Source organism: Calliphora vicina, chromosome 1 (genome assembly GCF_958450345.1).
Source record: "Calliphora vicina chromosome 1, idCalVici1.1, whole genome shotgun sequence".
NCBI classification, from domain to species: Eukaryota; Metazoa; Arthropoda; class Insecta; order Diptera; family Calliphoridae; genus Calliphora; species Calliphora vicina.
The window spans coordinates 162,678,712-162,697,021 of NC_088780.1; the positions used below are offsets into that span (position 1 = coordinate 162,678,712).

Here is an 18,310-nt window from a genome sequence, read left to right on the forward strand (position 1 = left end):
ATATGTTTGTTGATTATGCGGCAATCCTGATAATATTTACCACAAATTAGTTCTAAGTACTTCGAAATTATACTATAAATTATGGCGAAAATCGGACAACATTTGTCCCCAGTCCCCATAAAAGGTTCCCCGCAGAAAATTACTTGAACATTCATAATTGTCTTATAATAATTAATATCGTGATGAAATTGGACAGAAACATGTTTAATATGAACCAAAATCTTTCTACCAACATTTGTGAGAATCGGTCTATAATTGTAACCCCTATATCAGAAGTGTATGGCTTTAAAATTCGGGATTTTTTTTTCAAATTTTTGCTTTTATTTGAAACATTTGTATAATATAAATTTATTCAAAGTATTGGCCATAGTTATCTCTGATCTTTTCCCATCTTTCTCGCAACACATGGATTCCGAGCCAAAAGAACTGCTAAGCTTTTGATGCCGAAAACTAATCAATCCAATATCGGATACTCTGTTCTAAAGTGAAGCGTATAGCAGAGAGCGTTCTGCTTCAACCGTAACAAATAGTAGTCGGACGGAGCAAGGTCTGCATTATAAAGCGGGTGTGGCAAAACTTCCCAACCACTTCATTCCAAATACATTTTAACAGATATTGCTGATGCTTTGGCGAAAAAAGGAGCCATGATGCCTGACGGATACACAGACTTCCTATGCGGGATTCCGTTATCTAATTGCAAGCTACAAATTAGTAACTTTTACTATGAGCTCTCTTAGACAAAATGGGGATGTGAACCCATCTGTCTGATAAACAGAATGATATGACCCCTACTAAACCGAGGGCGGATAACATATCTTCTTCGCCTGACACGCTCACAATTTGGAAACCATGCGAGGAAGCTTGGAAACAATTTTTCATCTTCTATGTCATTGTCCGGAATTAGGAGATCTACATTTAAGTTTTCCGGGACATCGTTCCTTAAATAGTTTATCTGAGCTTTCGGACATGAAGTTGGAGTGCAACAATATCTTTATCAGGAGTAGCCATTGGCTAGACACGGAGAGACATAATATTCGTCAAGTGACTGGTGCTTAATATTCTCCTCTCTTCTTCTGCCCTCTTTCCTCCTCACTTTTTCTACTTCTTTATTCAATCTGAATGTCCCCTTCTTTTTTCATTTCTATCTATCAATCTTTTTATTTTTCTTTTCAGGTAACACAAAGGAGACAACTACAACTGGTGCTTAATATTCTCCTCTCCTCTCTTCTTCTGAACTCCTTCCTCTTCACTTCTTCTACTTTTTTATTCCATCTGACTGTTCCCTTCTCTTTACATTTCCACTTAGCACCCTTTTTATCTTTATTTTCAAGAAACATAAAGGGGCCTATTGCTTGGAACCAAGTGAGCTGCACTCTTCCCTGTCTCCATCATGCGGCTGCATGTTAACTTATCCTAACAGGTATTTCAACATGTTGCCGAGCATTGTCATGGTGGAATATTACGGTTTCATGCCTGGCTGCATGTTCTGGGCGTTCTTTAAAGTTTCTCTGTGATGGTCTAGACAGATTTCAGTAACTGATCCTACCAAATACAGAGAATTACTTTAGATGAAATTGCAGCTTAAGTGGCTGCCAATAATTTTGCAAGCTCTTGTTGAGTTTGACAACAATCTTCGTGGAGTAATGGCTCCAATTCTTGGTCTTCAAACTTTTTTGGCTGGCCTGGGCGATCTTTGTCTTCCGTATCAAAATCTTTACTTGTGAACCGAACAAACCGAGAGATGGTTTATTATTATTGAAACCGATGAAACTCATTCACCATAAGCTTTGGGGAGCAATCGGTGTGCTTCAGCGGTAGTTTTTTTTTTTCAAATTAAAGAAGTAAAGCAAAACTTCCCGCATATGACGGGAAGTTTCACTGTAATCAATAACTAAGTGAGAATAAATGACACATTAGTTATTAAAACCAAAAATTGTGTTCAAAAGATCTTTTGTAAATCGCTAGTTTTTAAGTCATACTCTCAATATTAGTCATTAAAAGTCTTAGGAAATTCTTTACTCTATCAAATTCTGCTTAAATCAAACTGATTCAAGTCCCCCTGGAATGCCAAAACCACATATTGATGGTGGGTAAACAAAATTCGTTACAGCCGTATTTAACACTCGTATTTGTTTAATAATGTTTTCATTTAGTATTGGGTTTTGTTTTTAAGGGAGTGTCATTCCTTCATTTGTTTTTCAGTGTTTTTTTCACTGTTAAACAAAACAAAACAAACAACAAAACATACGTAGATACGTAGATACATGCATCTATACATATAAATAAACTAAACGTATTAATGTATTTTATTTCATTTAAGTTTTCAAAACATGTTTATGTTTGTTTAAAGTCTTTGTATTCAGGTCGTTTGGCTTAAACAGACTCAACAAAGCAAACAACTGCTGCAACCATTAGACTGGTCAGTCCATAGGTCTGTCTGTCCGTCTCTCTATCCAGTCCATGTGCTCCATTTGAAAGTATGACATACGAAAAACTATGCAAATATTTTTTATGGTTTTCCATTTTTTTCCTACTTACTACTTAAGAAATATCAGTAAAATGAAATTTATTTGCTACAAATTGTTTTAACTAAAGGTTGCTTTAATCTTTAGTCTGTTTTTTTCTTAACAAATTTAAAATGATTTAAATCCGGGCGTAACAAATGCAGTTCGTTTTCCCAGTCTTTTGTTTTTTTTGTAGGAGATAACAAAAACCCTGTAGTTGTTTTTATTGCGATTAAAAAAAATTGTGCTAATTTGTCTTAATAATGGTCGCTTAAAGATTTGTATCTGACAAATGTTTTAAATTAATGATTTTTTGCAGAATTATAGGTAAATTGTGTTTGTTTTAGAACTAAGTTGGAAAAAATATTTGAAAACAATAAAACCGTTTGTTAAATAAATGGCAAAATGCTAAAACAATAGAAAAGAAGTTGGACTTGCAGAATATTGTCAGCAGAAATGTAGAATTAAAACACTGGGAGAGTTTAAACGAGGTTGAAAATTGACAACATTGTGTTTGAAAGGCAATTCGAAACTTGTATTACTATCTCATTCGAGATTTTTCGAATTCCATTTTGCCATATTTTGAAAAATATATATATTCTCTTAACAATTCTAGTAAACCATTCAGCATGAATTAATTCATTGCCCTAATTCCTTAGTCGATATAGCCATGTCCGTTTATCCACCTGTATGTTGAAATAAACTGTCCGTAGCCCCCAAATAACTTACATTATGATTCATACATCCATATTTCGGGAATTCCGGACCGGTTGCTATTTAAAATCGAAAAAATCGGCCCACAAATGGCTAAGACATAAGGAAAGAATCGTTACAACCTCGATTTTTGGCCTATTTTGTATCAATATCTGGATTACTAAGTCATTTATATAGACAATATTGATATCTAGTGATACATATTTCAAAGTCCATTGCAACGATGTATAGAAGGCTATAGTAAGTTGGACCTACAATGGGTCAATATCGGGAAAAATATTTTTTAATCCGAATTTTTTTTTCACCAAAAATATTTTTTTGGTAACCAAAAAATTTTTTTTTGTCACAAATTTTTTTTCACTAACAAATTTAAAGAAAAAAAATTTAAAAACAATTTCGCAAAAAAAAAAATTTTAAATTTTTAAAAACAAAAAAATTTTTAAAAATTTGTTTACGTAAAAATATAAAAAAATTGTATTTTAAAGTATAATTTGGTGAAGGGTATATAAGATTCGGCAAAGCCGAATATAGCTCTTTTACAGATTTTTTTGTAATTTTTACATGATGTCAAAAGTGGAAAGATTTGCAAAAAATTATTTTTTAAATGAAACTTTAAAATCATTGACCAAAATTATGTTCTATAATACTTTTACAATTATTTATATTGTTGACATTGTGTAAACAATTGAATTAAATAAATTTTAAGAAGCACATTTCTGAGCTGTATAAGTTGTTGAAATTGAATTTATTTTTTAAACGAAAACTTTGAAATTACTGTCCTAATTTGGACAACATTCAACATTGTTGACATTGTATAAATATTTGAATTAATATAATAATGTGTAATTTTTGAAGTCATGGAAATATAACCATCAGAGTGACAATCAGTTGTATGGAAAAAAATTTTTGTTAAAATTTTGAAGAGTGCCGGATGGAATATTGTGACACTAGGCCTAAATGTTAAGTGCTGAAAATTTGAGCCAAATCGCGCAACGATTTCTGGACGCGCATGGAGGTCAAAGTTCAGAAATATGCAAAATTTTACTGTTAATATGGAATAAATAGGTGAAACTCGTTAACTTTCTGCATTGTTTTCTAGAAATATGTAGATTTATTTATACTAATGAATATTACATTAAAAAAAAAGTTTTGGAAATTAACCCTGTTTCTCCTTTGGTTCAAAATGACCCAAAAACTGTATTATCGCCAAAATTAGAGAAAAATGCAAATTTTTCAGTTTTTGAAAAAATTTTGCTACTAAATAAATACTTTTGCATTTGAATACAAAAGAATCGAAATATGTACGTAATTATCGTTGTAATGAGATATAAATGACAAAATTTGATTAAAAAATTTTAAAGTTATTACAAATTCGCCAGACCATTAACGTGTTTCAGGTCACTTGAACAAAAAATTTAGGAAAAAAATTAAGATATTTCGAGAAAAATTAAAATGAAAGCTCATTTTTACTTAAAATATGTCCATATTTACTTGTATATGAGTTTTTGTCTTCGTAGGATACCGTTAACCTATTCGCAGGTATGGCCAAAAAAAATTATTTTTTTTAACGGCTGTTTCAAAACTCCATTTTCAAATTTTTAAAAATTTTGTTAAACAAATTTCAGATTTTTTCGATCATCACATTGGGGTTTATTGAGATCAAAATAGGGAATAAAAATATGAAAAAATTATGTCAATACCTCTTACAGTTTTTCCGTACCTGCGATTTAAATTTTGCGTTTTTCAAGAAAAACAAATTTTTTGTCCATATTTAGGCGAATGAGTCCAATTTCCATACTGTTATAAATTTTAAGTAAAACCTATTCATAATATTATAGTCCTTGTAATTTTAAATATGTTCTGAAAGTTTTACTAAAATCGGAAAACGATAACCCTTGAATCGTGAAGGTCAAAGGTCAAATTTTTCAATATTTGGAATTTCTAATGAAAAGATAGCGAAATGTTATATATTTTTGTGCCGATTTTCATGAAACTTGAGGAAAATATATATTGGGGGTAGCATTTACAACAACAGTGCAAAAATGAATTTTAACCTTTAAGAGGACTTGGGGTCAAAATGGTTGTGTTTTTCGTGATTTTAAAAGTTGAGGGTAATTTGGACCCCAAGTGCTGGTAAGGGTTAATTTCCATTTTTGTGCTGTTATTTTAAATTCTGGACTTTATGTTATATTTTCCTTATTATTTCCATTATTAAATCAAATAATCTTCATCTTCAAGATCAAAATCTCAAAAAACTTTAAAAAATTCGATTTGTTTACCTTTTTTTCTCCTGTTCAGGTCCATAGTTAGCAAACCGTTCAAAATTCAAGGAAACAATCAATTACAAAAATGTACCGAAGATCTCAATAAACAACTTTCTAGAACATATGAACTTTCTAGGAATGATTTTTAAGACCGTTAAGGTAGGTCAATATAAAGGGCCATAAACTATTAAATTATTATAAACTAAAGCATACTTTTAGGCAGCTTTAAAAAAATGTATTTTGAATTTTTTAAAGTTCTTTGCGATGAAGAAGTTTTTTTGATTTTTTTTGTTTATGACAAGAGCTACAACTTGCCTCAGAGAGTAAATCAAAATTCCCAACTGTTTGCAAGATATGAGCCTGAGAAAATTATAACTTTTTTACAAAAATGACACCGAGGCCCAAAATCTTTGGGGCCCATAAAAAAGTGCATGACTTTGGGAAAACTGGGAGACACGGGTCTTTTTTGTTTTTAATCACGCAGTGATGTCCGTATATGGTTGTTCCATTGAAACATGTCTTCCTTATAACAATGGTAAATAGAAACAAATGAGAAAGGTGGTGTTCACTTTTAATTGGGGTCATGTTTAGTTTTTATTTGTAATAGAAACTTTAAATTCCTCTTAGCTTTAAATGCGTATATTTAGGCTTAATTTAAGTTAGTACTTAGTTTAAGTTAGTTTAACAAACAATTGATTTGTCTAAAAAAAGAAGATGTACTTAATGAAAGAAGTGCTTGTTTAAACAAATAGTAGATGTCAAGAGGCAGCTTTCTTTTAATACAATAATAGTATATTGCTTGAAACCAATTGTTAATGACATGTTTAAACAAATTTTAATAATTTGGTTGTTAAGTACAGCCGCATATTTTAGCTTATTACCGAAAAACCTATTTAATTTAAATTAAACGAAGTTTATTTTGAGAATTATTTTACGCAAAGACTTCAAATATGTTTAAGTATTTCTAGCATAAAGAAAATTGTCATTAATCTATTTATTGCTATGAGAAATCCAAAAAAATTTATTTTGCAATCCCGGTACTAATCTAATTAATGAGAAATTAATGCAAAAGTTATTTAAACAAAACCAACTAAAATACCCCAAACAAATACAAAACTTCAATATTAACACATTTCTTAACACAATAATTTAAGTTCCCATACAAAAAACAAAAAAACTATTTATATTGGGCCGGTCATATACATTGTTTTCCGGTGTGAATTTTTGTTTAAATATGAATAATTTACGCAATATTAATATTGTTGTCTAAGTCTTTTGTTTTTTGCACATTAAAAAGAAACAAATTCGGTGGGACCTTTTAAATCAAATAGTTTTAACTGAATGTAACAAACACAATAACAAAAAACTACGCATTTTCAAGTTTGTTGTCCATGTCTTTTGTTTTCATTACGTTATACATTTTTCTTATTTGTTTTTTTTTTATTTTGTAGACTTTGGTTAAGCGCCAAAATGTTTGTAGGAAAATGGGGAAAATAAATAAAAGTTATTACATTAAAACACATAAATTTCACTTATTTTTTATTTGTATAACCCTTGTTTTTGTTGGTGTTTCTGTATTAATTTCCCTGTTTTTTTCTTCTTTCATTTCATTTAATGATCAAAACCAGTTCATTGACTCAGTCAGTGTGATTTATGTTATGTAATGTAACAGTGTGGTAAAGTAAAGTAAACTAAGCTGAACTGAACTACTCAATACATACAGCTTTCAAGTGTATTTACTTAGTTTAAAGTATTTATGTTAAATCAGTTGCTGCAACATTTGTGTTGCATAAATACGTCCAACTAGGTTTGCAAAGAAATTTATATATTTCCTCTTACTCTTTCAATATCCTCGGGCTTAAAACAATTTTTAACAAAAATATAAATATTTAGATATTGGTTGTATGACTTAAAAAATGCAGGATTTTTTTTAAAATTTAAAGCTTTGATTTTGAAATATTTGTACAATATAAATTTATTCAATGTATTGGCCATTGTTAGCTATGACCTTTTCGCATTTTTCGGGCAACATATGGATTCGGAGCCAAAAGAATTACTAAACTTTAAAGGACAAGAACAAATCAAGCTAATATCAGATACTCTGTTCCAAAGTGAAGCGTATATACGAGAGAGCCTTCTGCAATGATCGAAGCAAATAGCAGTCGGACGGGGCAAGGTCAGGGCTATAATGCGGCTGAGGCAAAGCTTCCCAACCACTTCTTTCTAAATACTTTTTAACAGTTATCATCCAAAATGTGCCTTAGAATTGTCATGATGGAATATTACGGTTTCATGAATGTCCGCATATTCTGGGCGTTTTTCGGCCAATTGTCTCTTCAAACGAATCAGTTGCATTCGGTATAGGTTCTCTGTGATGATCTGTCCAGCAGCTCATAATAGAAAGTACTCTTTTGGTCCCACCAAATACAAATCATTCCCTTAGCACCATGGATTTTTGACTTTGGAGTCCATTCGGCTAGTTAGCCGGGCTTCACATACGATCTCTTACGGGTTTTCGTAATGGATCCATTTTCCATCGTAAATAATTATTCGGTGAAAAAATATTCGGTGAAAAAATGAAATGCTTTTAGATCCTGCTGTGGATCCTGCTGCGTTTTAAAACTTTTGCAAAAAAGTTATAATTTTCTCAGACTCATATCTTGCAAACAGTTGGGAATTTTGATTTACTCTCTGAGACAAAGATGAAGCCCTTGTCATAAAGAACAAAAATTGTGAACATATAAAATCAAAAAAACATCATATTCAAGATCAAATTCGCAAAAAATTCGAAATAAATTTTTTTTAAAGCTGCCTAAAAGTATGCTTTATTTTATAATAACTTAAAAGTTTATGGCTCAAAACCTTCCTAAACGGTGTTAAGAATCATTCGTAGGAAATTCATATATTCTAGAAAATTGTTTATTGAGATCTTAGGTACATTTATGTAGTTGATTGTTTCCTTGAATTTTGAACGGTTTCCTAACTATGGACCTGAACAGGGGTAAAAAGGTAACAAAAATCGAATTTTTTAAAGTTTTTTGGGATTTTGATCTTGAAGATGAAGTTTTTTTTATTTTATATGTTCACAGTTTTTGTTCTTTATGACAAGGGCTACAACTTTGCCTCAGAGAGTAAATCAAAATTCCCAACATTTTGCAAGATATGAGACTGAGAAAATGATCACTTTTTTACAAAAATGACACCGAGGCCCCAAATCTTTGGGCGCCCATAAAAAAAGAGCATGACTTTGGGCAAAACTGGGAGATACGGCTATTTTTTGTTTGGTCTTTTATCACATTGTGGTGTTGGTTGGTTGCACTGTGAGAATAATTGACAGATATGTAACCTTCAAAATGACATATCAGTTATTAAAAACATAAACCGCTTTCAAAATATACACCGCATTTTTAAGTCATACTCGCAATTATTTACAATGAAATTTGTATTATTATTAATGAGTTTTTAGTAAATGCAACATAATTAGCTTACATTATTGTATCCACTCACGTTGCTGACCAAAACTCCACAATAGTCAGGCGCTCCCTGTTTGGCCAAAAGATTGAGGCTAAAACCCACCGTATCCGAGCCATCGCCCATAGCCATACAGGCAGCTGTACGATGATCTCGAGCATGTACGGCTCCCGTATAGGCACCATCTAATTTGACTTTGATGTTCATGGTGCCCGCTTTACAGGTGGCCGCTACATGGGGAGCAAATTCTGGCGCTGAGGATTCTTGTGCAGAAATCTGAAAATGTAAGAAAAATAAAAGAAATATAAGTTATAAAAAAAAGACACGAAGTTAATTAAAATAAAAAAGCAGATAAAAACTTAAAATTCTTTAAATCACGTTGCTGTAATAAATCAAATTTCTTAACTGCAGCCCTCAAAAACGTTTTTCAGATTCTGCTTTTAACTAAGCATTATGCTTTTAAACATTTCAACTCATTTGAATTATGATTCTGTCAGTAGAAAAAAATGATAATGACGATGCTGATGCTGTCTGTCTGGCATTGCTGTTGCTCAAGAAGCTGCAAGTAACGTTTTCTTAAATTTGTTCTTCTCTTTGTTTTTAATTAAAGTACAACCTAATTTATGCCAAAGCTTTTAAAAGCATTCTTGAGTTGAAAAAATCAATTAAATGTTCTTTTCTTTCATATAATGCTATAGTAAATTAGCCAGCTGTAAGTCTTGTATATTTTATAGTTTTTATTTTATTTTTTTTGGCTGATTCATGTTGTGTTTTATAACTGTTTTAAAGTTCATTCCTTTCCAAAGGTCTCAGTGGGGTGGTAATTTTTTGTTTTATTTAAATCTTGAAATAAATCTTAAACTAACGGTTGCTTTAATTCCGAGAGAAGATCAAATAGTTGAAAGTTTAATTTGATTGGTTTTTAATTAGGAGAGAAAAACAGTTTGTGTTTAGGTTTATGTTTAGTTGTTTTGTAATTAGCTTAAGTACATAGAATTTTGTTACATAGAAAAATATCTAACTGTTGAGAATGTATTAATATATAAATAAAGCTTTTTTAAAATAAAATTTCGTATATAAGGTTTTTTGTGAGCTTTTTTACAATAATATGCTTTTTAAATTTTCTTAGAATAAACATTTTTCCCATAAGCTATTTGAGCTTCTTAAATATAACAGTGTTTTGCATAAAAACTATTTTTTTAATAAACAAATTTTTGTTCAAAAAAGCTTTTATCAGTTTTTTGTTATTAGCAGCTTTATGCTATAAAGCTTGTATGAGCTTTTTACCAATAATAAGCTTTTTTGTTGTTTTCCAATAAGATTTTTTCCAATTTAAATAAAAACAGCTTTTTGTATAACAACAGATTTTTTTAACCAATTTTTTGTTATAAAAAGCTTTAGGGAGCTTTCGATTTTTTTACAAAAACTTTTTAGTTTTTTACAAATTTATTTTTGGAGTTATTCACGAAAAGCTTTTTTAGAAAAAGCTGTTTGTGATTATTTTTCTTTTATCTTTTATCAAAAAGTTGTTTAAGCTTTTTACAAAAAGTTTGTTTGGAATATTTCACCAAAAGCTCTATTGGGCTTTTTATATTTCATATTTACTTTGTTTATATCATGTTTTAAAAACTCAAAGTTTTTAAAAGCTAAAACAAATTTAAAAAAAATGCAAGATTTCACACAGGCTCCACTGTGGGTCTGATATTGAATGAGAAAGTTAATAAATTTGTATTAACATACCATCAACTGGGTCTGGATTGATTACAATTTTATGCAAATATTATAGAGGAGGACCTAAGCTTACAGAGAATATATTGGGTGTATGACTTAAAAATTTTTCTAATAACTTATAGCACATTTTGAAGGGTAAATAACTATCATTTAATCTCATTTAGTTATTGAGCATTATAGTTTAAATAACAAAGTATTTTTTTGCTTTGAAAATTTACCAACAAAGCGTCATATGCAGGAAGTTTTGCTTTACTTCATTAATTTGACAAAAAGTGCAGCTAAAGCACACCGATTGCTCAGCAAAGCTTATGGTAAATGAGTTCCATCGGTTTCAATGAGCTTGAAATGGTTTCTTCGGTACAGAAGAGATGATTTTGACAGGGAAGACAAATAACGCCCAGGCCAGCCGAAAAAAGTTTGAAGACCAAGAATTGGAGGTATAACTCCATGAAGATTGTTATCAAACAAGTGCATGCAAAACCATTGGGAGATACTCAATCAGCAATTTCAAAACTTTTGCAAGCAGCAGAATTCATCCAAAAGCAGAGATATTGAATACCATACGAATTGAAGCTGAGAGACCTTGAAAAACGATTTTGTATGTCTGAAAGGCTGTTTAAACGCTATAAAAGAAAATCATTTTTGCACCGAATCATTACTTGCGATGAAAAATAGATCCATTACGATAACCCGAATCGTAAGAGATCGTATGTGAAGGCCGGCCAACCAGCCGATTCGACACCAAAGCCAAATATCCATGGCGCTAAGGTAATTCTCTGTATTTGGTGAGAGCAAAATACAGATATATGTATTATGAGCTGCTGAAATCTGAGCAGACCATCACAGGGAACCTGTAACGAATGCAAATGATTTGTTTGAAGCGAAACAGACACCAGACACCATAATATTCCAATATGACAACGTTCGTCCTGTTAAAAACTATTTAGAAGTTTTGCCTCAGCCGCTTTTTAGTCCACACCGTGCTTCGTCCCACTATTATTTGTTTCGATCGATGCAGAACGCTCTCTCTGGAATACGCTTCACTTTGAAACAGATATTGGCTTGATTCGTTCATGGCCTCAAAAGATGAGCACTTCTTTTGGCTTGTAATCCATATGTTGGCAGAAAGATGGGAAAAGGTCATGGCTCTCAATGGCCAATACTTTGAATAAATTTATCTTCTACAAATGTTTCAAAATAAATGCTAAAAGTTTGAAAACACATCGCATTTTTAAGTAATACAGCCAATAAAACAATTTCAATTCGAATATGATGCCATTTCCAATAAGTATTATTGCTGGAATTCAAGTTGAAAACAATTGTAAAGCCTGACATGAGTTATGTTTCAAGCACTTGAATTATTTATATTAAACTTTATATCAATAGCATGATCCAATAAAAATTTAACATAAAATCAAGCTTACCGCCAGTAACAAGAAGTCTGGTTATGTGTTAACTAATAGTTAAACTCACAGTTTTCATACAAAAATAATTTTAACCTACAGTATAACTATTAGTTAACGCATAACCAGGCTTCGTGTTAATGGGGGTTAAAGTTTTTGGTTGGACATTTTTAAATTTTTTCAAATATTTTTTTTAAGTTTGAAACATAATTATATTTACATTCAAATCAAATTCCAACAAAATAGTCAAGTGCTTGAATTTTTAACCAGGTATCAAATTAATCTTTTTCTATTATTTAAGCTTTAATTATTTAAATCTTAAATAACAAAATTCATTTCTTTATTACCAGTCATTATAAATCATTAAAAGCAAACTAATTAGTTCTAAAAACCAAAATATCTAAAAATCATTATTGAAATTTCCCTTCAATCAAACTCCCATTAAAAAACCTTAAGAACAAAATTTAAAAGTTCCCGAAATTAAATTTATCTGGGTAAATTATGTTTTCTTCACTTTCTTAAATGCCATTAATAATTTCACTTGTTTTACAAGATTTAAAAAAAAAAACAAAAAAACAAATTATGGGAATTTCAATGCAACCAAGCAGCAAACTAAAATAAAAATATAAAAAATAAAAGCGTTTTTTTGTTAAAATATTTTAAACAATTTCGGTCAGTTTTATAGTTTAAAAAAAAAACAAAAAACAAACATTGACATACAAAAAGAAAACTTTTGCTTTAATTGAAAAGTAAAACCTAAAACTATTATTCAATGACTAATGGAAAACAAACTTGAGCTTTAGATGAAGATGAATAAAAACTAAAGAATGAGAAATAAAAGAAAATAATACATTATAACTTTAATTTCGAAAGTAGTTGTAATCCAAGAGTTACAAGCTTCTTTTTTTCAGGTTCTTCCACAAAAAACTTTAGCTCACAATATCATGCAGCGTTACATTTTCAAAAGCAACATATGGACAGACTGACAAAAAACACACACATTCGTGTTTTTTTTTAGTTTAAACGTCAGGAAAAATAAGGCCACATATTAATTGTTTCCAGCATCTAGAAAAATGCAGACAGAAACAGAAACTCTAACAAACAAAATAAAAAAATAATAAAAAACAAAAATAATAATATTTATTACAATTCAGTTTCTGGTATTTAACATTGAATTTCTAGAACAGCATCATTAATATTTGTTGGTCAAAGTGATTTCAGGCGACTTATTTAAGTTAGTGTCTTTAGATTCATTTGTATTTTGTTACTTCAACATATTTCTTTGGAAAAGTTCTTGTCGTTGGCTTTTTTAAAAGAGATGCTTAACATTAATTTATTGAAGCTTTTTTTATAGATAATCTTCGTTTTTACAGCAATTAGTTTTAAGTTTTTAGGCACTATTTTCTTTGTAATTTATTAACTTTGGCGGCCTGTTAGCAGTGTTTTGATAGAAAGGGCGAGCTGGCTGTTATTTTCTATAATTAAACTTGCACTTGGTAAAGTGCAGTCTAGCCTGAGGTATACAAGAAAACTTTTTGATGTTTTTGTGGTGATATTTAATGCAGAACTTTTCTTTTTCCTCTTGGCAAATAAAGACCGATGTTTTTTAAAAGGTATGTTAGGGCTTTAACTAAAAAGTAGTAATTAATTACAGTAATAAATAATTAATACAAAAAGTCGCTCTAATTCGGTGCCTGCAGACATGAACATGCTACAGTGGGTCTTCTACACTACGGATGTGATAGAAAAGAAATTTATTCAAAATTAGAGTGGAAGACCAAAGGAATTTATACATAAGAAAAGAGAGCAACTAATTGAGTAGGATTTTTAAATTCAAAACATGCATTACCAAGTAATGAGTTAAAATGCTAGTATAATGATACTCTACTGTTTATAATGGGTGCTCGATAGAACTTACGAAATGTCAAATGAACTGTCATACTGCGCTCACTTTTTGACATTTACGATCAGTATACTCTGGCAAAATAATCATACCAAATTATCCAAATTTACTTTGAAAATCAGTCAACGTTCCGCCAAAAAAGATCGTTCAGCGATCAGGCTACATATCCTATAGACAGCAGTTTCACACTGGTGGCGTCATCGCATCTTATTTCTTCACAAATTAAGGCATAGCTAGCGTTATGGTCAATGGAGATCTTTACCGCATAATGATCAATGATTTTTATACCCTACACCACCATAGTAGGGAGGGTATTATGCGTTTGTGCAGATGTTTGTAACGCCCAAAAATATTAGTCTAACACCCACCTTAAAGTATACCGATCGACTTAGAATCACTTTCTGAGTCGATTAAGCGATGTCCGTCCGTCCGTCCGTCTGGTCGGTTGGCTGGCTGTCCATGTAAACCTTGTGCGCAGAGTACAGGTCGCAATTTTGAAGATATTTCGATGGAATTTGGTACATATTATTTTTTCGGCTCAAGGACCAAGTCTATTGAAACTGGCTGAAATCGGTCCACTATTTCACCTAACCCCCATACAAATGTCCTCCCGAAATTGGACTTTATCGGTCATAAATGTTTAATTTATATATGTATCTCCACAAATTCCGCTCCAAATAAGTTTTATATACACAAAATTCATGTCATCAAATTTTGTTACGATCGGTCCATAATTAGTCATAGCTCCCATATAGACCCGCTTCCGAAAATGACTTTAACGTGCATAAATCGCTTAAAAATGTTGGTAAACACACAAAATTCAACATAGTTAACTTTAATATAGACATAAATCACACGACCTAATTTCATGGTGATCGGTCCATAATTGGTCATAGCCCCCATATAACCCCACTTCCGAAAATCACTCAAAAATATAAATTATTGAAATTTTAAAAGAAAAATTTTTTGCTCTTTTACTTAGTGTAGGGTATTATATGGTCGGGCTTGACCGACCATACTTTCTTACTAGTTTTGTTTAAAAATATGGATGACATTGATCAGAGCGAGTTTAGGTTTCAGCAGGATGGCGCTACGTGCCATACGGAAACCACAGCCATCGATTTGCAGAAACCTCAGGTTTATGCTGACAAAGCAATGCTCGAAAAGATCGCCCAGGCATTACTCCATGGAGATTGTTGTCAAACTCAACAAGAGCATTGGGAGCTATTCCAAAAGCAGGGAAATTGGGTATCATACGAATTGAAGCCGAGAGACCTTGAAAGACGAATTTGAATGTCCGAACAGGTTCTTGAACGCTATAAAAATATCTAATTTTTTGCACCGAATCATTACTTGCGATGAAAAATGGATCCATTACGATATCACGAAGTAAAAGAGATCGTATGTGAAACCCTGCCAAGCAGCCGAATCGACACCAAAGCCAAATATCCATGGCGCTAAGGTAATTCTCTGTATTTGGTGGGAGCAAAATGTTTCTATCTATTATGAGCTGCTGAAATCTGATCAGACCATCACAGAGAAGCTGTACTGAACGCAACTGATTCATTTGAATCGAGCATTGGCCAAAAAATTCCCTGAATATGCGGTCAGACATGAAGCCGTAATATTCCATCATGACAACGATCGGCCACATGTGGCAATACCTGTTAAAATGTATTTAGAATGAAGTGGTTGATAAGTTTTGCTTTCCCGCTTTATAGTCCAAGCCATGCCCTGTCCAACTAATATTTGTATCGATCGATGCAAAACGCTCTCTCGGGGATATGCTTTAGTTTGAAACAGAGTATCCGATATTGGCCTGATTCGTTCTTGGCCTTTTCCGGAAAGATGGAAAAATGTCATAGTAATGGCCAACATTTTGAATAAATTTATATTGTACGAATGATTCAAAATAAAAGATAAAAATTTTAAAAAAATCCCACATTTTGAATACAAGATTAAGAACAGATTGTAAACATAACTACTTATGGGTAATATATTCTTAACTAAATGAGAATTATATTGATTAGTTTGTAATGGCAGGTTCCAATTATTCATGTTTGTTTCAAAACAATCATATCTAAAGGTAGGGTCACACATGACAAATATTTGACGAAAAAGACGTAACCACTAAATAAAATATATTTTAATTCGTTTATTTATTTCAAAAACTTATTTTAGTTAGGATGATTCAAAACAAAAAAATTAGTTTTATTTTATTTGATGGTGTTTGATCTTACAAAACACTTGTAAGAGTAAACACGTCATGAAAATTTAAACGTTCTGTAGTAGTTATTATTATACCCTTCACCATGAGTGGCAAGGGTATATATAAGTTTGTCATTCCGTTAGTAGTTTCTACATTTTTCATTTGCGACCCCACAATGTATATATATTCTGGATAATTATAGATAGCGAAGTCGATATAGTCATGTCCGTCTGTATGTTTCCGTAGCCCCCAAATAACTTCCATACATGATTCATACATCAATAATTCCGGAATTCTTCCGGCGCGGTTGCTATCTATATCATTAATATTGTTACGAAATTGTACTTGAATTCAAATATAACGATTTTAAGGGCTGATTTAAAAGTAGCATAATGCTTTCAAATAACAGTGCTGTAATAGCAAACTGTAACATATCTGTGGGCATTATTAAATAAAAGCTTTCAGTTGACCATTGATCGTAAGTTGGCAACGCTGTTTGCTGCGACCGTATATTCGAATTCGAATATTCCGCTAAAGAACATTGTAGAAATAGAGCTTTCTAAATGGTAATGCAGTGTTATAAATAGTGGCAGAGGTTGCAGTCGTTAGTCAGTTTATCAGAGACGCTATTCGAATAAACATCAACTGAGTGCCTTAAAGTGTGCTGTATTTTTCAAGTGAATTCGTGTACATTATAAAGTGTGTCTGTATTTCTGCGAATTTATAAACGTGTATAAAAGACATTGAGTGACTATTTAATTCTGTTGTTGTTGTACATTTTAAATAAATAAAGAGTTGGTACAATTTTTAAACTACTAAACAGCTTTTATTTGCAATCAAAAGTATCCGGTTTATTTAAAGGAAATAAACCAACGTTTTGAAAAGGTAAAAACGTAACAATATAGACAATATGGATATCTAATGATAGATATTTCAAAGTCCATTGCAACGATGTATATAAGGCTATAGTATGTTGGACAATGTGTCAAAATCGAGAATACATTTTTTAACCCGAATTTTTTCTCATAAAATTTATTTTTTTTCGTCTTAAATTCATTTTCCAAAAAAAAAAATTTCTAAAATTAAAAAAAAAATTGGAAAAAACTTTATTAAAAAAAATAAAAAAACAATTTGGAAAAAAATTGTTTAAAAACAATTTAAAAAAAAAATATTTTTATATAATTTGGTGAAGGGTATATAAGATTCGGCACAGCTCTCTTACTTGTTAAATTATGATTTTGCTGTATAAGTTTTCATAATTTTATTTCTTTTTATGTTTTAAAACATAAAATTAAACGAAAACTTTTAAAAAAATCACGTTTAAAATTGATTTATTTTTTTCAAGTCTCATTTTTATTAACTAGTATAACTAATAGATTTTAAATAGAAACTGTAACAGCTTAAAATTTCGACTCAATAAAAAACGTAATAAAACAAAAACAATTAAATTTTAAATTTACAAACAGCAGCTGTTACAAAAAACTAGTTAATGTATCTAAATAATAAGATTAAGTTTTCTAGGAAAATAAAATTATAAAAATTAATTTCAAATATCACACAAATACAATGAATGACTGAATGAACTACTTACAATATGTAGACTTGCTAATAACATTAAAAATAAGAATTAAATTAAAACTGTATATATTGTAGAAAAAAAAAAACAGAAAACCCATTAAAACTAAACCATGATGCCCTTTTATTACAACAAAAATGGAAAAAGAATAGAAACTAAAATAGAAAATAACTTTCCCCCATTTGAAGCATTAAACAAAACAAAATCTGACGGTACTTTGGCACTAAAATGTAAAAAAGAATTTACATCAAAGCTAAGCGTATGAGTGCAGGAGCGAGCCATTTGACTAGATACCGGTAGTTAGTGTTAGTGTATGTAGGTACTCGTATGAATACATATTTTCACGTAACTTTGATACGAATGCAAAAAATAAAAAAACAAGAGTTAGAATTATTTTTTCTAATAAAACAAAAGATTGTTAGTTGGTTGGCTGACTGGCTGTTTGGATTTTATTTTTCATACTTCGTACTTTATACATAAATTTAAATTTAGATAAATGTTAAATACAAATTCATAGAGACTTCTTCATTGTATC

The 18,310-nt window shown here is 30.8% G+C and overlaps 1 protein-coding gene across 2 annotated transcripts in view; it reads right to left on the reverse strand.

Moving 5' to 3' along the window:
* The window catches only part of LOC135964280 (uncharacterized), a 68,316-nt gene that overhangs the window by 18,923 nt on the left and 31,083 nt on the right, over window positions 1–18,310 (reverse strand). The window contains exon 3 of one of the 2 annotated variants that reach the window (XM_065516474.1): window positions 8,990–9,229. In XM_065516474.1, the coding sequence (XP_065372546.1) occupies window positions 8,990–9,229 (240 nt within the window). Of the gene's footprint in view, window positions 1–8,971; window positions 9,230–18,310 lie in introns of both variants that reach the window. The other variant, XM_065516473.1, reaches the window with a different exon arrangement.